This window comes from Salmo salar, chromosome ssa04 (assembly GCF_905237065.1).
Source record: "Salmo salar chromosome ssa04, Ssal_v3.1, whole genome shotgun sequence".
Lineage (NCBI taxonomy): Eukaryota > Metazoa > Chordata > Actinopteri > Salmoniformes > Salmonidae > Salmo > Salmo salar.
Window position 1 is genome coordinate 13,150,023 of NC_059445.1, and position 26,268 is coordinate 13,176,290.

General features: G+C 42.9%; 1 protein-coding gene across 5 annotated transcripts in view; it reads right to left on the reverse strand.

Annotated features, from left to right (window-relative positions):
- The window catches only part of LOC106610290 (protein FAM13A), an 83,775-nt gene that overhangs the window by 42,208 nt on the left and 15,299 nt on the right, over nucleotides 1-26,268 (reverse strand). For all 5 annotated transcript variants that reach the window (XM_045716529.1, XM_045716532.1, XM_045716530.1 and 2 more), the window contains exons 4-8: nucleotides 24,997-25,174; nucleotides 18,747-18,948; nucleotides 14,913-15,032; nucleotides 13,888-13,974; nucleotides 7,789-8,027 (exon numbers count right to left, since the gene is read on the reverse strand). In XM_045716529.1, the coding sequence (XP_045572485.1) occupies nucleotides 7,789-8,027; nucleotides 13,888-13,974; nucleotides 14,913-15,032; nucleotides 18,747-18,948; nucleotides 24,997-25,174 (826 nt within the window). The remainder of the gene's footprint in view (nucleotides 1-7,788; nucleotides 8,028-13,887; nucleotides 13,975-14,912; nucleotides 15,033-18,746; nucleotides 18,949-24,996; nucleotides 25,175-26,268) is intronic.

Sequence of the window (26,268 nt, forward strand, 5' to 3'; positions counted from 1 at the left end):
TGTATCTAGAAGAGACCCTATGAGTGCCTACGTGATGTGGTAGGTAGCCTAGCAGTTAAGAGCATTGGGCCAGTAACTGAAAGGTAGCTGGCTTTGAATCCCAGAGCCTACTGGGAGAGGGGGGGGGTTCACATGCCTTTACTATGCTGGCTTGTGCTTCTGATTTGAGACATGAGGATGAATTGATAGGAGCCTTTGTTATGATGAAGCATCCATCCTGGTTGCTAGACAGGATCAGTGTCTAAACCGTGCACAGACAGTGGGCAAACATTTCTTCACAGTCTCCTAGTGTTACAACGTGTTGATCTCTGATGATGCAATAGCTCTATGTAGTATCCTAGGAAACCCAGTGTAGTCTACACTCAATGAGATCTGGGGCCAGTTTGGAGAAATGCAGGCAGGTTCAATGTTAAACATGCACATGTGGAGTTTGCATAGCAGTGCCACCAGCAAACTGGTATTTTCCAAACCGGTGAGAGGCCGACATGTAAAGCGAAGACCACATGTGGAAAACGTAGCACTGTGAAGTGCAGATTAATCATCTGAATCAATTGGTGGAAAATGTGTAGTTGTAGTTATTTCATAAGGGGAGATCTGATAAAGACTAGCATAGAAGGATGAAAAACAGAAGTAGCGAGGGGACAGAGAAGTAGAGGAGGGGCCAGTAGGGGATATCCTAGCCCAGGGGTTACAATTTGACCCCAGAGAATTCTCAACTGATAACCTAAGTACGTATCTTCCAATGGCCTCGTTTTCACAGTTCAAGATTTAATGAATTGCAGTTCAACACCACTAGCATTCTACCCATCTCTCAGTTGAAATCCAGTTTGATCCAGTTTGTTCCTGCTTAGTGCTGGATGCTGTACTGACACAGATACTAACCTGACACATACCTATGGAAAGTAAGGGCAGCTTAATTGCACATGTATTTATATACAGTTCTAGTATTTGTACATAGTTTATGCTCAATGTTAGCCATCCTATACTCCACTGAATACATGAGGCAACTAGTAGGCTTTGGGTTCCCAGGCAGTGAAGTATGCGTTTCCAAATAGGTCTGGCAATCCTTCGCCAGCTATACCAGTCTGCTGAACTTTAGCTAAAAGGTTCATCACATCATGTGACAGCCGCAATCCAACACTGTACCAGTCAGCTATTAGCATAGCTACTAGCCTATTAGCATCCCAACAAGAGACATGGTTGCTTATGAAGGCTACAAGGGTCCCCCTGTCACCCGATCCCCAAATCGGCCATACGATACCCCAGACTAGGGTATTTTTAAGGTGTCGGAAAGATCCTCCGATAGATTTACTGTCCCTATGAAGTGCATGGCGAGGAAAGCTGTTGCCACTCAATGGGAAAGCACCTGTTGCTATTGCTAGGGATAATTAGGTAATGATATTTATTTGACATTTATTTAGATGAAAATCTCTTTAGATGCACAATGTCATTTTCAAGAGTGTCCAAATGAAAATTAACTAACACAAACAATGCTTAGTAACAATAATATGGCAACTACTGTCCTTTAATATTAACATTAAAATAATAATAATAATAATAATAATAATAACAATAATAGTAAAAAAGCCCTCTAGAAAGTCCCATTTTACAACCTAAAAAGGAATAGTGTTGATTTGTCAAAGATTATCTGTCACGTCCTGACCATAGAAAGCTTTTATTTTTCTATTATTTATGTCTATGTTGGTTCTAGTTTCTTTTTTCTATGTTGTTTTTTTTGTCTAGTTTATGTATTTCTATGTGGGGTTCTAGTTTTTGTATTTCTATGTTTTTTGGGTGGGGTGATCTCCAATTAGAGGCAGCTGGTCATCGTTGTCTCTAATTGGGGATCCTATTTAAGTTGCTTTTCCCACTAGGTTTTGTGGGAGATTATTTTGAGTAAGTGTATGTTGCACCTCTTCGTCACGGTTTGTTGTTTTGTTCATTAGTATGTCTTGCATAGTTTCACAGTTATAATAAAATATGGAATGATACACACGCTGCGCTTTGGTCCCATTCTTCAGACAGATGTGACAGAATCTCCCACCACCAAAGGACCAAGCAGCGTGGTCAGGACAAATGGACATGGGAGGAAATCCTGTACGGGAAAGGACCCTGGAGGCAGGCCGGGGAGTATCGCCGCCCGAAGGAGGAGATTAAAGCAGCGAGAGCAGAGCGGCGAAGATACGAGGAACTAGCACGGCAACGACGGAAGCACGAGAGGCAGCCCCAATAATTTTTTTTGGGGGGGGGCACGGTGTCGCATGGTGTCTCCAGTGCGCATTCACAGCCCAGTGTGTCCTGTGCCAGCGCCCCGCACCTGCCGGGCTAAAATGAGCATCCAGCCAGGACGGATTGTGCCAGCCCTATGCTCCAGACCTCCAGTGCGCCTCCACAGCCCAGTACGCCCTGCTCCTCGCACTCGCCCTGAAGTGCGTGCCACCAGTCTGGGGCCACTTGTCCCGGCTCCACGCACTAGGCCTTCAGTGAGTCTCTCCAGTCCGGTGTGTCCTGTTCCTGCTCCCCGCACTCAGTCTGGCGCCATCTGTGCCAGCTCCATGCATCAGCCCTCCAGTGCACCTGCCCAGTCCGGGGTGTCCTGTTCCTGCTCCCCGTACTCGCCCTGAGGTGCGTGTTACCAGTCTGGCGCCACCTGTGCCAGCCCCACGCATCAGGCCTCCAGTGCGCATTTCCAGTCCAGAGCCTCCTGAGACGGCCTACAGTCCGGAGCCTCCTGAGACGGCCTAATGGTGAACTTGCTAAATGATTGAGAGTTTGACTGTGATATTAGGTTGCTTCTTGTGTAAATATTTTCCGTCTGGATTTTAATGACATCAAAATTATTAAATAACACATATGGAATCATGTAGTAACCAAAACAAGGTGTTAAACAAGTTAAAATATATTTTAGTTTCTTCAAAGTAGCCACCCTTTTGCCTTGATGACAGCTTTGCACACTCTTTGCATTCTTTTTAATTTTTTTATATTTTTTGTGTAAATATTTTCCGCCTAGATTTTAAGGATTTAAAAGTCCGGAGCCTCCTGAGACGTCCCCCAGTCCGGAACCTTCAGCGACGGTCTGCAGTCCAGAGTCTCCGGCGATGATCCACGGTCCGGTGACACGAAAGCAGAGGGATCAGCTAGCGGAGCGGGGGCTACGCCCCGAACCTGTACCGCCTCAGATGCAGGAGGATCCGCGGGATGTGAAGGTTCTTCGACCTGCACCAGAGCCGCCACCGACATTAGACACCCACCCTAACCCTCCCTGTTTTTTTTGTTGTTGTTTGGGGTTGTGCGTTCGGAGTCCTCACCTTTTGGGGGGGGGGATTTTTCTATGGTAGAGTAGGTCAGGGCGTGACAGAGGGTTTTGTCTAGTTACTTATGTCTATGTTGGTTCTAGTTAATTTTTTCTATGTTGGGGGTTTTGTCTAGTTTATGTATTTCTGTGGGGTTCTAGTTTTTGTATTTCTATTTTTTGGGGGGGGGATGATCTCCAATTAGAGGCAGCTGGTCATCGTTGTCTCTAATTGGGGATCATATTTAAGTTGTTTTTCCCACTAGGTTTTGTGGGATATTATTTTGAGTAAGTGTATGTTGCACCTCTTCGTCACGGTTTGTTGTTTTGTTCATTAGTTTATTTGTATGTCTTGCATAGTTTCACAGTTATAATAAAATGTGGAACGATACACACGCTGCGCTTTGGTCCCATTCTTCAGACAGACGTGACATTATCTGTCAAACATTTTACTATGGTTGTGTCTTGTTGATATGAAAAAAATACACACTATACAGTTAAAGTCAGAAGTTTACATACACTTAGGTTGGAGTCATTAAAACTAATTTTTCAACCACATTTCTTGTTAACAAACTATAGTTTTGTAAAGTCGGTTAGGACATCTACTTTGTGCATGACGCAAGTAATTTTTCAAACAATTGTTTACAGACAGATTAATTCACTGTATCACAATTCCAGTGTGCCTTTAAACAGCTTGAAAAATTCCATAAAATGTCATGGCAAATTTATATCATTTGAGTCAATTGGAGGTGTACCTGTGGATGTATTTCAAGGCCTACCTTCAAACTCCATGCCTCTTTGCCTGACATTATGGGAAAATCCAAAGAAATCAGCCAAGACCTCAGAAAAGTAATTGTATACCTCCACAAGTCTGGTTCATCCTTGGGAGCAATTTCCAAATGCCTGAAGGTATCACGTTCATCTGTACAAACAATAGCATGCAAGTATAAACACCATCGCTCTGTCTCCTAGAGATGAACATATTTTGGTGCGAAAAAAGCAAATCAATCCCAGAACAACGGCAAAGGACCTTGTGAAGATGGAGGAAACGGGTGCAAAAGTATCTATATCCACAGTAAAACAAGTCCTATATCGACATAACCTGAAAGGCCGCTCAGCAAGAAAGAAGCCACTGCTCCAAAACCGCCATAAAAAAGCCAGACTACAGTTTGCAATCCTACTTTTTGGAGAAATGTCCTAGGGTCTGATGAAACAAAAATAGAACTGTTTGGCCATAATGACCATTGTTAAGTTTGGAGGAAAAAGGGGGAGGCTTGCAAGCCGAAGAACACCATCCCAACTGTGAAGCACGGGGGTGGCAGCATCATGTTGTGGGGGTGCTTTGCTGCAGGAGGGACTGGTGCACTTCACAAAATAGATGGCATCGTGAGGAAGGAAAAGTATGTGGATATATTTTAGCAACATCTCAAGACATTAGTCAGGAAGTTAAAGCTTGGTCGCAAATGGGTCTTCCAAATGGACAATGACCCCAAGCATACTTCCAAGCATACTTCCAAGTTGTGGACAACAAAGTCGAGGTATTGGAGTGGCCATCACAAAGCCCTGACCTCAATCCTATAGAAAATTTGTGGGCAGAACTGAAAAGCGTGTGCAAGCAAGGAGGCCTACAAACCAGACTCAGTTACGTCAGCTCTGTCAGGAGGAATGAGCCAAGATTGTTGTGGGAAGCTTGTGGAAGGCTACCCGAAACGTTTGACCCAAGTTAAACAATTTAAAGGCAATGCTACCAAATACTAGTTGAGTGTATATAAACTTCTGACCCACTGCGAATGTGATGAAAGAAATAATAGCTGAAATAAATCATTCTCTCTACTATTATTCACATTCTTAAAATAAAGTGGATGATCCTAACTGACGTAAGACAGCGAATTTCTACTAGGATTAAATGTCAGGAATTGTGAAAAACTGAGTTTAAATGTATTTGGCAAAGGTGTATGTAAACTTCCGACTTCAACTGTATATACACCTCTACTATTAAGGAGTATTGTATTGGGGGTATGGCCAGGCACTTATTTTTAGACGCTGTTATCTTATCTATTTTAAGGCAGTAAAAGATACAAATACTGCAAAGTCCACAACTTCCACATATTCATTTATACTGTATTTGTGTGTGTTTGCGTGCATGCACACGTGTGCTTGTGTCCAGATCAGCTGCTAGAGAGCTGTGCTACACAAGCTGCAACACTGCCTTGTATCTCTGTTCAGTTTAACATCCGTTGCTTGTTCCTACCATTTTGTTTGCTTAGCAAACATGCACTATTTGCTCCTGCGAGATGAGCTCTGCTTTCATTTTCCTAGCTGATACTTAGTATTGAATATCTAGTGAGAAAATTATTTCTTACAAGCCCTGTGTCAGAGGTCCTCTTCCAAGTAACACCACACAACATGAGGCCTGTACTCAGCAGTTACCAGTTTCCACTGAGCCATTTATTCATTGTGAATAAACATTGAATAAATATGTATTTGGGCTCCCGAGTGGCGCAGCGGTCTAAGGCACTGTATCTCAGTGTTAGAGGCGTCACTACAGACCCTGGTTCGATTCCAGGCTGTATCACAAACAGCCGTGATTGGGAGTCCCAGCGTAGTCCGGGTTAGGGTGTGGCCGGGGTAGGGTGTGGCCGTCATTGTAAATAAGAATTTGTTCTTAACTGACTTGCCTAGTTAAATGAAGGTTAAATATATAAAAAAAATATATATGTATTAGCAATTCCTATTAAAAGAAACTTGATTTTATGCATGCCCAATATGACCAGGCCAATATTTTGTCTTTTCCATTAACAACTACCTGCAGGAACCTTATTGTTTGATTGATTGATTGATTGACTAAGCCCTCCACAGACAAAAGCTCCATCTTAAATCTTACATCATAGTGACTGCATGCCATGCACTGAGGACAAGGCTATCTTGTTTACGAGCAACTGAACACTGGGTGTGCTAGCTAGCGCTAGGCTAATGCTAACATCAACCCTAAGGAGGCCTCAACAACCAACCAACACAGCTGTACACGTTATTTTGCAGACATGCTATTCCCAGACTGGGGACACTTGATCCGGACAGGGTCCAGTTTCAGCCAACTTATAATAAATATGTTTAGATGCCATTGGGATGCCACAGGAGCCGTGCAACCAAGATCGGCTCCCGGCTTTTTAGATCCCAAATGGCAGCTGGCTGTTTTGAGTTCCGCACAATCACCCTACAATGATGGGAACGTCTCACCAACGCAAACAGTGGTCATAAGATATTTACAACTAGTCTCTCGTACTGTGTTATTACACAGGGTTACTTTTATGTACCTCTAAACTCAACTCATACTGTACTATTACATACTGAAAATAATAATAACTATTTCTATAGCGCTTTTCAATAGAAGTAACAAAGTGTTTCTCATCATAAAATAAAGTACTAAAAAAGAAACAAAGACAGGAAAAAGGAGAACGAAACAAGACAGCTAATTTGAATCACACATGAAAAGCATCTTTATAAAATTGTCTTCAGCAGGGATTAAAAAGAGTCACTGAATCTGCAAGCCTGATCTCCTCTGGCAGACCCTTCCAAAGTCTAGGGGCCCTAATGGAAAATGTTTGGTCTCCTTTCGTTTTCAACCTAGACTTTGGAATGGTCAACAAGTCCCTGCCAGAGGATGTCAGGCTGCTTCCCGGCTCGTAGGGAGATAAAAGATCAGAGATATAGGACGAGGCTAAAACAAGCCTTAAACATGATTGCTAGAATCTGGGTTCTAGCAAGGTGGGGGCCAAATAAAATAACATGGGATTTCTTCTCACTGGGCTGGAGAAAATTGTCAGACATCCAACATTTGATGTAATAGTGCATGAATGTATTGTAATAACGTGTAACTCAATGTTTACTAGAATGTTTGTGCTTGGTTATCATATAACCTATGACCCCCACAAATGATAATCATAAAAGTTTGTTTTTAAGATCATTGCAGATAGATTGGTAAACTTTTAAGTGACTCCCATAAAAGCTGTGTTAGCAAACTAGGCTATACTTCAGATGTCTTGGCTGACAACCAGGACCTGCAAGCTGTGTTTCTTCTCTGTTATGAGGCAAGCTTTAATTATAAAGGGAAGAGGTGCTACATGGACTACTGAACCACAATACCATATGCACTGGAACACAGAGGTAAAAGTACTAAAGATTTTTTTGTTTTATTATTTAAGAAAATAAGCGTTTTACATACATTTTTCTGCACTATTTCTGCATTCGTAGCATTTTAATTTGCATTTAATAAAAATAATCAGCTACCTAATATAACCTCTTTCCATTGACAATGTGCCTCACCCCACTCTCTTAATAAGGTTTCACATTTGTGGAATTTTAAAATCCCAGACATCCTATTGTATTCCTGAATGAATACAAACATCATGAACTACTAACCTGTTAAAGACTACCTATTTGTAACTTTCCACCATACGGCCCCAAAATAACGGTCTGTTACAACACTACACACTGACCTGTTCAGAACCTCCGTGGTCTTGACCGCGATGTCGTCCCAGGCGTCCGTGGCTGGTCCCCGAGGGTCCTGTGGGGCCCCCGGTGGGGTCAGCTCCATCCTCTCAGGGCTGGGGCTCCTCACCTCCGGGGCCAGGGGAACGGGTAGGACCAGGGGCCTCACATAGGGCAGCCCAGGAGAGAGACTGGGAAGGGGCGCGGCTCGGAGCACCGTCGCTGTCTCGCGCTTTACTTTCCTCACCTGTGGAAAGAGACAAGGAGAATGAAGGACGGGTGAGGTGGGTGAATTCCCTGTAATACCAGAGCCCCGTGTGTAAAGCCAGAGATGTAAACGATACCTGCCTCAGCATACTGTCACAGGGACAATCAGATCAGCTGTGCTGACCTTTAGTTGGGTTACTACAGAATAAAACATGCATTGGAGGATAGGCTATGTACAGTAGAGACATGGAGGTTGGCTAATAAAATAACAACATATGAAGGGGGAAGGTTAGCCTTAAACTGGGTTGTATTCATTTGGGCACACCATAACAAAACAAAACATTTGGTGTTCAATGCAAAACGCTTATCGGAAAAGTTTAGATAGTAAGTAGCCATTTTGGCCCGTTTGCTTCTGTTTCATGCCTAGTGAATACCACCCTGTGGAAATGAAAAGGGTTAAACTCCTCTTTCTCTTACCGTGCTGACTTCTAGGGGGTATAGCTGGCGGTAGCCTGTCGTATCTACGGTGTACCTAAAGCACCTCATCCGTACCACTGCTATGTCACACCGACCTTTCTTCATGTCGATGGTGTGTGCACCACTAGGCTATACCGTTTCAGTTCTACTGAGAGGCGTGTATTTGGGGGTAAGAGAAAAGTGTGAATGAGAAACGTAAACTTATTCAAATGTTAGCAGTCCACTGTTTTGTAAGCCTAATGGGTCTGAAGCCTACAGCTCAACTATTGATCAAAGGCACAATAACCAATCCCGACAGGGTTTGGCTCTGGACAAAAGCCAATGCTAAACCATTTAATGATGAGGAATGGAAGTACTATATCAGTGAGCCACGTGAGCCACATTTATCAATGGAACATCCAGTCAGGGCTGGAATCGTTGTTTTTTTCTGTTACTAGGAGAGCCATGGAAAAGGTCTAGTAGTTGATGTTTTTCCGTTACAGAACAGTTTGAAAAGCTTCTAAGCCTAAGGGACTAGATTTTGCACATCGACGACAGATGTCAGGAGTTAAGTGACGTATTTGGCTTAATGTTGGGGGCGGTGCATCCAGAACGCCAGAGGGTGGCGAGGAGGGGGTGATGACCTCTCCAATGCTAGAAACACGACTTCCAATCTCTTAAAGCACCTGCAATGGCAACACGACCAACACACAACTCATAGCGAAAGACCCCCTGAGACCTGACCACTGCTGCTGAAGATGACTGTAGGCCGACCTCAACCAAGGCTTGATTTTTATGTATACTTGTGTATAGGCCAACGTAACGTTGACATTGTTTACACTGAGTGAGGATGCACAACGTTTTGGGGTGTAATGCAAAAGCAATATACCGAGTATTATAAACTGAGTGGTTTGAGCACTGAATGCTGATTGGCTGACAGCATTTATTTTTACTGCTCTAATTACGTTGGTAACCAGTTTATAATAGCAATAAGGCACCTCGAAGGTTTGTAGTATATGGCCAATATACCACGGTTAAGGGCTGTATCCAGGCACTCCGCGTTGCATCATGCTTAAGAACAGCCCTTAGCCGTGGTATATTGGCCATATACCACACCTCCTCGTGTAACTAATGACTTTTCCAGGGAGTAATAAGTAATTTGTTATTGTTGAAAGAAGTAATGAGTAACAGTGAATATATTCATTATTTTTTTGTAATGACCCCAGCACTGGTGATGTCAGGAGAACTATGGGTAAATAAACGCCATTCTGTCACCAAGAAAGACAAACTGTCAGTATGACAATGTGTTAATGGCAGAGTTTTTAGGCTAAACAGTTTCTTATTGTCCAATTGACCAAAGAGGTGACCTCATTTGAAAACAATGGCTTAACAATTACAAGTTGGATCAAAAATTCCAAAACACACCAAATACGGCCAAAAGAAATACCAACAATCTGTGATTTGACGAGGTACACTCCGTTCTGGAGTCATTCACAACCACCTGTGAAAACATGGCTTCTAAATCACCAACTCTACCTTTAGTTGTAGAGGCAGAGGCAGCGGCGTTGACAGACCAGTTGTCTAACCTCTTTTGGTGGAATGAGAGACATACCTGTTAATGTGTTGTTGGCCCTGTGAAGAACAACACCCACTTGGCTGAGACTCTCATCACAACACAATGATCAAAAAAACACAAGCTATTGTTTATAGCAGCAGAAACACTTTCACATAAATACCGGAAAAGGAGTGACATTAAAATTCCAATACCGCTGTTACCATAACAACAGAATGTTTGCTTACGTTTGGAAATGTAAATATAAATAAGAGCACAAGCAAAATAGACTACAGCAGTTGAATGATAATGTCACCATGGACTTTTTTTTAGCTGAGAAAGTCCCAGCTAAAATGGGGAAAGTCACTTGAACTCACTACAGGAGTGTTCACTGTGTTGGGTAACATAGCACATACAACAACAGGTGAACAGGTTCAGATATACTACATCATAAACATATTTAGGGCCCTCTGACCGATGGTGCCAATTACTCATCTCACATTTCCCAACACTAGACCAGAGCCTCGACAGATAAGCCGGCTCTACAGCCCGGCTCTACAGCCCGGCTCTACAGCCCGGCTCTACAGCCCGGCTCTACAGCCCGGCTCTACAGCGATAGAAATACATCTAAACTGAGCCTAATTTATGCAAAATGGAAACACTAAGATTCGATTAATCGATTCCATACGTCACAGCCCCTCTGTTGAACACGACAGATTTATATAGACATGCCAAACTACAGTGTCACTCTAAGGCCCCAAATGTGTGTGTGTGTGTGTGAGTGTGCTTACTGCACAATACATACATCTGAATAACTCTCAGCAGAAGAACCGTACCAATGGCTTTTCAACTATAGTTCCCCCTCCCACCATAAAGTCAAATTACCAGTAGCAAGCCAGCTAGCTGACTTATCTACACGCCATATCTTTGTTAGGTTATATATTTAAACAAGACCGTCATCCAAGGCCATCATGGGTAAATATCCCTGATAAGCATACATTGATTTTATTAGGCTACAGATTAAATTACACTATACCGTATATGGCTACAAAACTACAACTAAAACTGATCATTTATAAGAAAGATGTTTATAAAGGAACCCCATGGTGAATTACAGGATATGACTGTATTTATTATGTAGTGGGAAGTCATGCGCTTTATGTGACTGCATCAACATTAAATGAAAGGTAAATTCCCTTCATTTTCCATCAACATGAAATTAAAGGGGAGTTCCCTTCATTTTCCATCAACATGAAATTAAAGGGGAGTTCCCTTCATTTTCCATCAACATGAAATGAAAGGAGAGTTCCCTTCATTTTCCATCAACATGAAATTAAAGGGGAGTTCCCACCATTCTAAATGACCTTGAATTGTTATATTTACTGTTATCATTTGAATTACAATTGATATTAACACGTTTGTTTTATCCAGGGCTGTCACGGCTGTCATCGTCGTCAGACGATATAGCGAAATCATCGTCGGAAAAGGAGGACCAATATGCAGCAGGATTGAGATTGTTCATCTTGAACATTTAATAAACTCAAAATGAACATACAAAAATAACAAAACGAACTCACGATTTACAGACAGTCTTCTCAGGCTCACATACGCTAGACAAGAAACAATCTCCCACAAATGACAAACTAATATATGGGACTCTCAATCAAAGGCAAATAGACCACACCTGCCTTCAATTGAGAGTCCCCACCCCAATTAACTAAACATAGAACCATACTACCTAGACTAAACATAGAATTACATGAATCTCAAACAGTGCCCAAAAACCCCCGGAATACTTAAATCAAATGCCCTTACTACAAAAACACCACCCCGAACCACATAAACCAAATACCCTCTGCCACGTCCTGACCAAACTACAATGACAATTAACCCTTATACTGGCCAGGACGTGACAAGGGCCATATTATTTCAAAGGTCAACTGGCGTTCTAATATTTCCTGGAACGCTATCAAAGCTAACTTCACTGAAATGGCTCAAAATCTAATGAACAAGCAAACAAAACCAACATGTTTGTCAACAACAATATTACCAAGGAGCAACAACAATGTAGTACGCTAGCTTAGATCATGCTAGCGATGCTAAATATGAGCCTAATGCACAGGCTCAGTGACTTTACTGACTCATTTAACATGACATTTTAGTCGTCATTTAGCAGATGCTGTTATCCAGAGCATCTTACAGTAGTGCGTGCATACATTTTCATCCTTTTTCATACTGGTCCCCCGTGAGAATCGAACCCACTAACCTGGCGTTGCAAGTGCCACGCTCTACCAACTGAGCAACATGGGTCCTGGGGACTCTGCCAGGGATACGCCAACAAAAAACGTCCCTCATCAGCGATAACTTGTCTTATTTTTTGTCACACCATGCTACGCTAATCCCATTGTTAGCTCAATCAGCATTTCTCAATCTCTTCTCTGGCTTCTGTTCGGATATTAAAGAATATCCTATCGGCTAACTCTGCTAATTCCTTTATAGCCGTAGACAAACAATACATTCAGATAGTGTATGTAGGTCTATGAGTCACAATAATAGAATGGAATAAAATTCAAATTCTAAGTCAAGGGTTACAACTTTATGAAATATCTAAGAACGGAAGTCGGTTGGTGAAGGCTATTCGGCTGTCTGCATCATAATGCCACAGGAAGGGCAGGAAGGGCATTTAGCCTGCGTAGCTCCTGTGTGTCATTGTGAATTACCTTGATTGTTGTTGTGTTGTGGCTCGTCTGGCTTCCTCTCACTGATTTACCTGATCAAATCAAGTCATGTGAGCGAGGGGCTTGATCAGAGCCATCACTATCAGAAGCCCACGACCAGGGCCGGCTCCAGGCATAAGCGTTCGCTTAGGGGCCCGACCTTTACAAAAATGAGTCGGGGTCTCAACTTACTGTTGAGAGTTAGAATACACGAGGTGCAAGTTTGAAATTTGGTTGTGGATCAGGAGTTTTTCTCTTGTTTTGTCAGTCACTGACAGTCAATCAGCTAACAATTTTTAGATTGTTAAGTTAGTCTAGTCAGTTAGTCTAGTCAGGTATCTAAACTTGTAGTAATCGTGGCCGAATACCGACCGGGCACGCAGAGCCCCCGTTGATTTTGTTTGTCACTCTCACTCACATCACAAGTCATGGCAAAATGATTAGAACTGCAGAACACTTGCTTTAAAACTGCAACATTTTCTCTACACCCCATGGCAAAATGAGTAGGAAATGTACTTTAAAATGTTTGTTTTTCTTTCCACCGTCAGGAGGGGGCCCACTAAAATGCCTTGCCCACGACTGACCCTTGATGGGTATAATACAAAACAGGATCAATGAGTTAGCCAGCTAACTTTCCTAAATATTCTGAAATAACGTTGGATTTGTTTTTTAAAGATAAACTTGAAATGGGCGTGGTCTAATTGGCTCAACAACCAAAAACACATATCTAAGTTGAACTTTCTAAATGCACCAGAAAATCAATTGTTATTTCTGAGCGCGCGCACAGGCGCGTGTGTGTGTGTGTGTTTGTGTGAGAGTGTGTGTGTGTGTGTGTTTAGGGGAGATGCAAATACAGCCACAACATTGACAACATTAGGTAGTTTGTGGCATCAGGGCCCGTATCCACAAAGCCTCTTAGAGTAGGAGGCTCATAATGAATAAGACTATATGGACAGATGGAGATCTGATCCTAGATCAGCAATCCTACTCTGAACCAGAGCTAACCCACCATATATCAGATATAATCGATAACACATGTCTGTATTGCCATGGTTACGGTGCAATTATCAGGATTGGATGTCTATTTTAGGATGCAATCTTATTAAGGCAATCAAATAAACATTGTTAATGTTATTCAGAGAGAACAAGTCAATACTTGGATGTATTCACTGTACCTTCTTTTTCCTTGGAGTTATGATTGGATTTTCATTGGATAGTTCTTTTGAGGACTTCGTGTCATCTGGTGGACTGTTGGAAGCATTCTGGAAACATAGAGGAGGAATGACAAAGTACATATCACATAATTCATAGAACATGATGTATTTTTCTGTCAATAACTTATGACCGTTTATGCATCAAGGCATATCATAGTGCATGTGACTGACGGGGCATATTAATACATGGGCTACTAACAATATAACTATGGGTTGGGATTAGCCCAATAGCTCAAATGCAATATGACTTTGTGAATATAGGATGATTGCTGCAATAAACAGCTATGAGGGATCACTGTGTATCAGTCATTTCAACACATACTACATTGGATACCATATCTGTAGTGTCCTCACACGTGTTGACCTGGAGTAGCATGTATCACAGCTGAAACTATCACTATGAAAATATGATGCAGGGACTTGCACATGCATGTATAGGTGTGACGAAATATGTTTCATTTTACGTTTCAAAACCATGTCTAACTACTTCACGTGACCACATTGTTGGTATTAAAAGTACCATGTTGGGGATTTCTTAGTTAAAAGTACTCTGTTAGAATTTCCCAACAGTGTAGAATTCCCCTAAGAGTCGTAGTTCGTGCAGGTTAACACTGAGAATCCTACATGTGTACATTGGGCATAGGGAGACAGCCTGCATTCTCATCCTGACACAAACATACCTAAACCAGTGGAGGCTGCTGAGGGGAGAACGGCTCATAATAATGGCTGGAACGGAGCCAATGGAATGGCATCAAACCATTCCACTGATTTTGCTCCAGCCATTACCACCAGCCCATCCTCCCAAATTAATGTGCCACCAACCTCCTGTGCCCTAAACATTGCATTCCATGGTAGGTGCACACATGCAAACTAAAACAAGTATGCACTAGGCAGGCAACACGTACCCCTCGTACAGATACCTAAGCATTGTATTCCATGGCAGGGGCACACAAAACACACACACAACACACACAAAACACACACACCTTTTTCTTTCTGGGAACTGGAATAGGTGTCTTTTGAGTGTGTGTGGCAGTGCTTGGTGTGGTTCCGGGTGTTTTCGGTGACTCAGTATCTGTCCTATTCACCGGGGTCTCCTTGGCCTCCTAGGAAAAAGACAACAACAGTTTCACACACAATCCACCTATTGACCACTATAGAGCGGCAGGTCCAGTGAAGCAGCATGAGTTACTGTAGGCTTTTATTCCTTTTGTTATTGAAGGTACACCATTGCCTCATCTAATGGTGTGAAATATCATGCCAGCTATACATTCCAGAACAGACTTTAGATTAACATTTCTGTTGGGGTCAAGGGTAGGAATTGGAGCGTGAAAATCATTTGACAATGTAAAAATGCCTTCTGACTTAAATTCCCAATGATTTTGCAGTGGTGAGTTCCCAGGGTGATTAACAAGTCTCATAGCAGTGTATGTTCTACCTCCCACACAACAGTGTGTTCTACCTCCCACACAACAGTGTGTTCTAACTCCCACACAACAGTGTGTTCTACCTCCCTCACAACAGTGTGCTCAACCTCCCTCACAACAGTGCGCTCAACCTCCCTCACAACAGTGTGCTCAACCTCCCTCACAACAGTGTGCTCTACCTCCCTCACAACAGTGTGCTCAACCTCCCTCACAACAGTGTGCTCAACCTCCCTCACAACAGTGTGCTCTACCTCCCTCACAACAGTGTGCTCTACCTCCCTCACAACAGTGTGCTCTACCTCCCTCACAACAGTGTGCTCAACCTCCCTCACAACAGTGTGCTCAACCTCCCTCACAACAGTGTGCTCGATCTCCCTCACAACAGTGTGCTCAACCTCCCTCACAACAGTGTGCTCAACCTCCCTCACAACAGTGTGCTCAACCTCCCTCACAACAGTGTGCTCAACCTCCCTCACAACAGTGTGCTCAACCTCCCTCACAACAGTGTGCTCTACCTCCCTCACAACAGTGTGTTCAACCTCCCTCACAACAGTGTCCAGAACAGATGAGACAGGTCAAATGTGCTGTGCTGCCTGACCCTAACCTCTAACCCCAACCCCTCCACCCAAACACCCCCATGGTCAACTCACGCCCCACTCTTTCTTACAGTAAGAGGACAGGAGCACCTGTATCCATGGCTACGTGCGGAGACAAGCAATGAGGGGCATGTGGGAGGTCAATGGTCAAAAATCAGTCTCAGGAGGTGTAGCACCGGGAGGTAAGGAGATCCCAATAGGAGCTGGTCAGGCGGAGGGATATCCCACAGGTCAGCAGCCAACTGGGGTCTCGGGTGTTGTGAGGCCCCTAAGGCCCCCCGAGGCCCCTGGCTGCTACAGACATTTACAGCACTGGACAGAACTAGATATATCTTCACGTGAGGCCACCACACGCACACACAACATGCAATGATAAATACACTCAGCACTTCCTTTGAGGGCTGACTGACAAAATGACCACTTTGTCCTTTATGTAGAAAGTGATTGAGAAACTCAAAATGGAACTCATGATAAAGTGCTACTTCATGGAATTTAGGTATGTTTGACACATACTCTTAAAATAAAGCATTTATGAAGTCATGTACAGTATGCCTGGGGTAACAGTGTTAGTCAATTAACCAGACCCTTGTACGGTACCAGTCAAAAGTTTGGACACACCTACTCATTCAAGGGTTTTTCTTTATTTTTACTATTTTCTACATTGTAGAATAATAGTGAAGACATCAAAACTGTATGAAACTGTATAAAATGTATGAAATGTATGCATTCACTACTGTAAGTCGCTCTGGATAAGAGCGTCTGCTAAAATGACTAAAATGTAAATGTAAAATGTAAAACGATGAAATAACACATATGGAATCACATAGTAACTAAAAAAAAGTGTTAAACAAATCAAAATATACTAGATTTGAGAATCTTCAAAGTAGCCACCCTTTGTCTTGATAACAGCGTTGCATTCTCTCAACCAGCTTCATAAGGTAGTCACCTGGAATGCATTTCAATTAATAGGTGTGCCTTGTTAAAAGTTAATTTGTGGAATTTATTTCCTTCTTAATGCGTTTGAGCCAGTCAGTTGTGTTGTGACAAGGTAGGGGTGGTATGCAGAAGATAGCCCTATTTGGTAAAAGACCAAGTCCATATTATGGCAAGAACAGCTCAAATAAGTAAAGAGAAACAAGTGGCGCAGTGGTCATCATTACATTAAGACATGAAGGTCAGTCAATCCGGAAGATTTCAAGAACTTTGAAAGTTTCTTCAAGTGCAGTCGCAAAAACCATCAAGCGCTATGAAACTGGCTCTCATGAGGACCGCCACAGGAAAGGAAGACCCAGAATTACCTCTGCTGTTGAGGGTAAGTTCATTAAAGTTAACAGCACCTCAGATTGCAGCCCAAAAAAATGCTTCACAGAGTTCAAGTAACAGTCACATCTCAACATCAACTGTTCAGAGGAGACTGTGTGAATCAGGCCTTCATGGTCAAATTGCTGCAAAAAACACTACTAAAGGACACCAATAAGAAAGAGAGACTTGCTTGGGCCAAGAAACACGAGCAAGGGACATTAGAGCAAGGGACATTAGACCACTGGAAATCTGTCCTTTGGTCTGACGAGTCCAAATTTGAGATTTTTGGTTCCAACCGCCGTGTCTTTGTGAGACACAGAGTAGGTGAACGGGGGATCTCCACATGTGTGGTTCTCACCGTGAAGAATGGAGGAGGTGTGATGGTGTGGGGGTGCTCTGCTGGTGACACTGTCTATGATTTATTTAGAATTCAAGGCAAACTTAACCAGCATGGCTACCACAGCATTCTGCAGTGATAGGCCATCCCATCTGGTTTGACCTGGCCTCCACAATCAACAGACCTCAACCCAATTGAGATGGTTTGGGATGAGTGGGACTGCAGAGTGAAGGAAAACAAATGCTCAGCATATGTGAAGAAAAAAAGTGTTCAGCATATGTGGGAACTCCTTCAAGACTGTTGGAAAAGCATTCCAGATGCAGCTGGTTGAGAGAATGCCAAGAGTGTGCAAAGCTGTCATCAAGGCAAAGGATGGCTACTTTGAAGAATCTAAAATATATTTTGATTTGTTTAACACTTTTTTGGTTACTACATGATTCATATGTGTTATTCATAGTTTTCATGTCTTCACTATTAGTTAACAATGTAGAAAATAGTAAAAATAAAGAAAAACCCTTGAATGAGTAGGTGTGTCCAAACTTTTGACTGGTACTGTAGTTAAAAACAGCATTATGGGTATACTGTAACAGGTCAAACTCACCAGCGGCCTTTTCTACACTGACCAATATTGGCCCTTTCTGACACTAAGGGCACAGGCCCAAGTCAGGAATGACAATTGGGAAATAATTACAACATTCTTGTTAAAATTCGACCAAAAATAATGGATTCTTAAAGCAGGTAAATAAATATATTTTACAGCTTGATGTATCTTCTTGTGCCTGTATGTGTATTCCCATTATATATTATTTTCTTCTCCTCAGCTCTCTCTTCTCCTCAAGCTCTTGAGACACATCAAAGGGTAGTCTAGACTCATTAAATATGGACCGATAGCAAGAACAGAACATCAAAACAAAGATGTTCCCTTGGAAGAGTCGTGACTGAGATTGCGTCAAGCCAAATCAATTCAAAGACGGGTATAACATCACTCGCAGGCAAACAAAATGTACCCCCCAAATAAATTCCGAAATGGCACCCTATGACCTACATAGTGCACTACTTTTGACCAGAGCCCACATAGGGAATAGATAGGGAAGACCAAACCAGCCCAGATCAGTATTACATTTTTTATCAAATACATGTAAAATACCAGTAACTCACTTTAACAATGATGATGTTAGAGGGTAGAGATTCCTGTATGTGTTCTCCTCTGTCTCCATCTCTATTGAAGACACAGTGCTCTTCTTTATGGTCGTCATCTTGGTAGTTGTTGTTGAATATGCTGCTGTAGTTCTGGATCAGCTTTGCCATGATCTTATTACAGATGTTCTGCTCCTGGATCCCATCGAACCCAGAGGACACACTGGTGACAGAGTCAGAGAAGATTAGAGATGGCATATAATGATACAAATTGTCACTATCATAAGTACAATATTGTAGCAACATTGACAAAAGGTTTGGACCTCTTGGCGTGGTAGTTTAGCCAGAGACAGAAGAGGAAGTGAGACACCCCACTCACTGTTTTTATCTGGCTCAATGAAAGTCAATGAACTAAGTAGACTAGACCCAGCTGCTATTGCATTGGTTTCTATGGGAGAGACGCCCAGTTAAGTAGACCGGAACTGACCATTATTTTCCAATGGTAAACGACCTGAGTAAATTTTCTTCATTTATCCACCATCTTTAGTTTAGCTACAGTGCCTTGCAAAAGTATTCATCCCCTTTGGCGTTTTTCCTATTTTGTTGCATTACAACCTGTAACTTAAATAGATTTTTATTTGGATTTCATGTAATGGACATACACAAAATAGTCAAATTTGTGAAGTGAAATGAAAAAAATAACTTGTTTAAAAAAAATTAAAAAATCATTGAAAACGGAAAAGTGGTGCCTGCATATGTTTTTACCCCCTTTGCTATGCAGCCCCTAAATAAGATATGGTGCAACCAATTACCCTCAGAAGTCACATAATTAGTTAAATAAAGTCCACCTGTGTGCAATCTAAGTGTCGCACAATCTGTCACATGATCTCAGTATATATACGTCCTGTTCTGAAAGGCCCCAGAGTCTTTCAGACCAAGGAGCTCTCCAAACATGTCAGGGACAAAGTTGTGGAGAAGTACAGATCAGGGATGTGTTATAAAAATATATCAGAAACTTTGAACATCCCACAGAGCACCATTAAATCCAATATAAAAAAAGAGCACCACAACAAACCTGCCAAGTAAGGGCCGCCCACCAAAACCCACAGCCCAGGCAAGGAGGGTATTAATCAGAGGCAACAAAGAGACCAAAGATAACCCTGAAGGAGCTGCAAAGCTCCACCGCGGAGATCGGACTTTCTATCCATAGGACCACTTTAAGCCGTACACTCCACAGAGCTGGGCTTTACGGAAGAGTGGCCAGAAAAAAAGGCATTGCTTAAAGAAAAAAATAAGCAAACACGTTTGGTGTTTGCAAAAAAAGGCATGTGGGAGACTCCCCAAACATGGAAGATGGTACTCTGGTCAGATGAGACTAAAATTGAGATTTTTGGCCATCAAAGAAAGCGCTATGTCTGGCGCAAACCCAATACCTCCCATCACCCTGAGAACACCACCATGTTTTTCACCGGCAGGGACTGGGAAACTGGTCAGAATTGAAAGAATGATGGGTGGCGCTAAATACAGGGAAATCCTTGAGGGAAACCCGTTTCAGTATTCCAGAGATTTGAGACTGGGACGGAGGTTCACCTTCCAGCAGGACAATGACCCTAAGCATACTGCTAAAGCAACACTCAAGTGGTTTAAGGGGAAACATTTAAATGTCTTGGAATGGCCTAGTCAAAGCCCAGACCTCAATCCAATTGAGAATCTGTGGTATGACTTAAAGATTGCTGTACACCAGCGGAACCCATCCAACTTGAAGGACCTGGAGCAGTTTTGCCTTGAAGAATGGGCAAAAATCCCAGTGGCTAGATGTGCCAAGCGTATAGAGACATACCCCAAGAGACTTGCAGCTGTAATTGCTGCAAAAGGTGGCTCTACAAAGTATTGACTTTGGGGGGGGGTGAATAGTTATGAACGCTCAAGTTCTGTTTTTTTGTCTAGATTCTTTTGGTTTCACAATAAAAAATATTTTGCATCTTCAAAGTGGTAGGCATGTTGTGTAAATCAAATGATACAAATGGAAAGAATATGGCACCACAAGAAACCAAAAATCTATTTTAATTCCAGGTTGTAAGGCAACAAAATAAAAAAATGCCAAGGGGGGTGAATACTTTTGCAAGCCACTGTAGGTGTTTGACTGACAGACATAGGGTCACAGGGTACTTATCATTCAAGCTCCACTCCCTATTTGCTCCAATACAACACCTTCCCTGCCATGACAAAGGGCATCGAAAGCTACAATAGATAATTTCTGCAGGTGCCGTTTGACACAAAACAAGGTCAACAAGGAAAACATGGTTCAAGGAAAACACAAGCACCACAACAGCTTTCACATCATAGCACAATAACACAACAGTCCATCGACAATGTGCTTATCTACAGACCTTATGGGGCTCTTATGGCGGCAAAACACGATGCCACATCATTAAATAGAAGACAGTAATATTATAGTGGATCTCAATGAGTAGGGCACAGGAGGTTGGTGCCACCTTAATTGGGGAGGAAGTGCTCGTGGTAATGGCTGGAGCGGAATCGGGTGGAATGGTTTCACATCAAACATATGGAAACCACATGTTTTACTCCGTTCCATTAATTCCATTCCAGCCATTAAAATGAGCCCGTCCTGCTATAGCTCCTCCCACCAGCCTCCTCTGGAGTAGGGCACATTCCAGTACCATGTCAGGCCAAGTCAGGACAATCCAGTAGCCCTTGATACCAGATCATGTCACTGAGTTGTTCCTGAACAGCTGTTTGACATGCCGACATGGCCTGGGCTCTGGGCCTAATTATACCCCTCTCTGATTGGTTGATGGAGGGAACAAACTGAGGACATGGTGTACAGTATAAGGCCCCAGCTGAGGTATGTCACTTCCACAGGAGGCTGGTGGGAGGAGCTATAGGAGGACTGGTTCATTGTAACACCTGGAATATAATCAATGGAATAGAATCAAACACATCAAACATATTGAAACCTCCGTTCCATTTATTCCATTCCAGCCATTACAATGAGCCCGTCATCCTATAGCTCCTCCCACCAGCCTCCTCTGGTCACTACCTGGTCCTGTTACTGTACCAAGGAGTTCGATAGAGGGCACAGTTGCCACAAAACCTATTTTAGCGGACAGCACCATTGTGGACGTAATAATGGCAAAGATAGGGTGCGTGCACTCTTTCCAACTCTATGACCTGTACAGACCCTCCAGTGATAGTGAGACGATGTGCCATCAGAGACGGATTCCCTGGCACGGACACCAGGGGTTATTATAAAATATGGCTGCCAATCAGGTGGGCAGGAAAGCGGGCAGGGGGGTATGAGAAGTTGGAACATAGTGCCCTCGATCACGGTGCAAGCTCAGTTGGTAGAGTTTGGTGTTTGCAACGCCGGGGTTGTGGGTTCGATTCCCACGGGGGGCCAGCACAGAAAAAAAAAAAAAAAAAATGTTTGAAATAAAATGAAATGTATGCATTCACTACTGTAAGTCGCTCTGGATAAGAGCGTCTGCTAAATGACTAAAATGTAAATGTAACAGGAGACAGAACACTTTGGTCTGTGTGTCTTCAGACACCGTTTATAAGCAAAGCGGGCAGGAAGGCATGGGCCAAGGATGACTGGGAACGCCCACTAATAACGATAGACGATAGATTGGACAGAGAGGACAGTAGTCTTTAAGGTGTGTGAGTACATATCAGACCACTTAAAGTCTTACCACCGACTAATGGAAATCGGAATGACCCAACAATATTGTTACTATATACTTTTTTGGTTAACTTTTGTGTGAGAAAGTCTGACTTCAAATAATATTCACCAAGCACTTCTGAAACCCTGTCAGTGAAATTTACAAGCAGGGATGAGTTTCCTTTTAGTTCCTCTCAAGTAGTGCCAGTACCACTCAAAGGGATGCCGGTAGAAGTGGAAGAGAATGTGAACAGTAAAGGAGAAATGTATGAGCTCTCTCTGAGTGAACGTGGTGAGGTTTCTATCACCACAACATTAATGGCATGTTAAGCCTACAGCCCTCCATGTTGGTTAGAGATGGAGTGTGTGTGTGTGTGTGTGTGTGGACGTGTTTAACTATTCTTGTGGGGACCAGAAGTCCCCCACAAAAATTTGACCAAATGGGGACATTTTGTTGGTCCAAACAAGGTCAAATGCTATTTTTAGGGGGTTTAGGGTTAAGGTTAGAATTTGTCTTAGGGTTAGAATTAGGTTCAGGGTTAGGAGCTAGGTTTAGGGTTAAGGTTTTTGAATTAAGAATGGGACTGAATAATGTGTGCCCACAAGGTTAGTTGTACAAGACTGTGTGTGTGTGTGAGTACACACGCATGGGCTTGTGTGAAATAGACAGAGAAGGTGAAGGAGGGAGATAGAGAGATGATTGAGAGACAGAGGGTGAGCCAGGAAAGCAAGCAACAGCATGTGCCTAAGCTCTCTCCCTTTCTCCCACCTACTCTTTCACATGACAACACAGATTTAGAATAGGACAATGTTAACGGAAACACAAACATCAATCAATCAACCTGATTCCAACTATTTAGGCAAGTCAGCCAAGAAGTCCCAGTGCATAGAGATAGCTACTGTATGTGTGTGTGTATGTGTTATTCAAAGTCTGTTATAGACAGGCAGGCAGGCCACTAGAGCCTAATCTCTCTGTCACACACACACACACACACACACACACACACACACACACACACACACACACACACACACACACACACACACACACACACACACACACACACACACACACACACACACACACACACACACGTCCTCTCAGGCGTGATAACGATATGCTCCAAGAATAAATCAACATCCAAGCAGGTTTTAATACGCTTGTTAAGGAACGTTCTACCCTTTAAAACAGCAGGTGGTAAATAGAAAGGGATTAAACAATGTTGTTGGAGTGGAGACGCGAGGGACTAAGTCAGGACAACTCATTGGAGGTTGCTGGAGTTCTCAGGACCCGTTCTGTTATATTTTATTATTTTAGACAGGCATGTTTTGTCTTATAGAACAATTATTATATGGACATTTTTAACATGAATCAATCATAAATCAAACTATGAACTGACTATTTACACCTTAGAGACTATTTGCACAGACTCTCCACACAGCCAAACCTTACACACAAGCACAACACTGCTGTTCTATAATATACTATTTAATCAACTGCGCAACCAGCACACTATCCACTTTATATGGTAAATACAGTCATACTTGACATAGCACATACATTATCTATTCTGTATATCCTATTGAGTACATACCAGGATTTTACTATGTGGACCCCAGGAAGAGTAGCTGCTGTCTTGGCAGGAACTAATGGGAGAACCAAATAAAATACCGTTTTTTATTTGACTCTTTATTATTATTGATTATAAACTGGGTGGTTCGAGCCCTGAATGCTGATTGGCTGACAGCCATGGTATATTTAAGCAATAAGGCACGAGGCGGTGTGTTAAATGGCCAATATACCACGGCTAAGGGCTGTTCTTATGCACGACGCATTACGGAGTGCCTGGACACAGCCCTTAGCCGTGGTATATCGGCCATATACCACAAACCCCTGAGGTGCATTATTGCTATTATAAACTGGTTACCAACGTAATTAGAGCAGTAAATATACGATCTGATATACCACGGCTGTCAGCCAATCAGCATTCAGGGCTCGAACCACCCAGTTTATAACAGACCGCATACCACGGGTATGACAAAACATTCATTTTTACTGCTCTAATTACGTTGGTAACTAAGGGCTGTATCCAGCTTAAGAACAGCCCTTAGCCGTGGTATATTGGCCATATACCACACCCCCTCAGGCCTTATTGCTTAATTATAGTATTGCAATGTTGAGGTAGCTAGCATTTCACTGCACCTTTTATACCTGCTGTACAAACTGTGTACGTGACAAATAACATTTGATTTGATTTTGAACAGTTTCTGTGTATCTTTTTAAAAGGATATACCACTAACGCTCAAACCATTTTTCTCCATAACATCATGCATGACTCGTAACACATATACCATAAACTGGCTTTAACAAGGCCTTAGACATAATGACAGTCACCTGCCATTTAGACCCACCTTGCAACCCATCTGTCTTATTAAACCCATGCCCCACTAAAACCCCATCCCAAAATCCCATGAACATGTAATAAAACACACTGGAAGACATTGGACCAACATGGCAACCTAAGTGTGCTATACCACTAACTCACTGACCCACTAACACCAATCCCAGAGACTGGCTGCAAAACTTACTGGAAGACATTGGGGCCGAAGACAGTTGCCAGATTGAGAGCGGTCATGCGGTTCTCCCTGTGGCGCTGATCCACTTGGGTGAGGAAGAGACAGAGGTACTGTAGGAGGCTGTAGTGGACGTCTGGCAACTGGTGGAGTAAGACCCTCAGGTCTGAGCAGAAACCATCCTCACTGGACTCTGGAGGGAAACACACAGGAAGACCCATTTAAAAACTAGTTCACTCTGGGGAAAATAAAGCTGTTCTGTTCAATTCATGGCGGCAGGTCATTTTCCATTGTAACCGAAAGGTCGCTGGTTTGAATCCTCGAGCCAACTAGGGGGGAAATCTGTCAATGTGCCATTGAGCAAGGCACTTAACCCTAATTGCTCCTGTTAATTGCTCTGGATAAGAGTGAGTGCTGACTGAGGTAATTGTGTTCTATTGTAGACATTATTAGAGAGGGGAGAGACTGTGTTGTGCTTTGGTTGAACAGCTGTACACCTAGAAGGAAACCACAAACATCTAGAAACAACATTATCAACAATTAAAAGATTGGAAGGCATTTTGAGAGTACTGTACTTTAAAGCAATGCTCCACGAAGACCACGATGCTGGTAATACCTTAGCATCAATACCTTAGCCGAGTGGCGCAGCGATCTAAGGCACTGCATCTCAGTGCTAGAGGCTTCACTACAGACCAGCCATGATTGGAGTCCCATCGGGCGGCGCACAATTGGCCCAGCATCGGGTTATGGTTTGGCCGGGGTAGGCCGTCATTGTTTGGTTCTGACTTAGAATATGTGGACAACTACAAATACCTAGGTGTCTGGTTAGACTGTAAACTCTCCTTCCAGACTCACATCAAACATCTCCAATCCAAAGTTAAATCTAGAATTGGCTTCCTATTTCGCAACAAAGCATCATTCATGCTGCCAAACATACCCTCTAAAACTGACTATCCTGCTGATACTTGACTTCAGCAATGTCATTTACAAAATAGCCTCCAACACTCTACTCAGCAAATTGGATGCAGTCTATCACAGTGCCATCCGTTTTTTACCCACCACTGCGAACTGTACGCTCTCGTTGGCATACTCGTCGCCAAACCCACTGGCTCCAGGTCATCTACAAGACCCTGCTAGATAAAGTTCCCCCTTATCTCAGCTCGCTGGTCACCATAGCAGCACCCACCTGTAGCTCGCGCTCCAGCAGGTATATCTCTCTGGTCACCCCTAAAACCAATTCCTCCTTCGGCCGCCTCTCCTTCCAGTTCTCTGCTGCCAATGACTGGA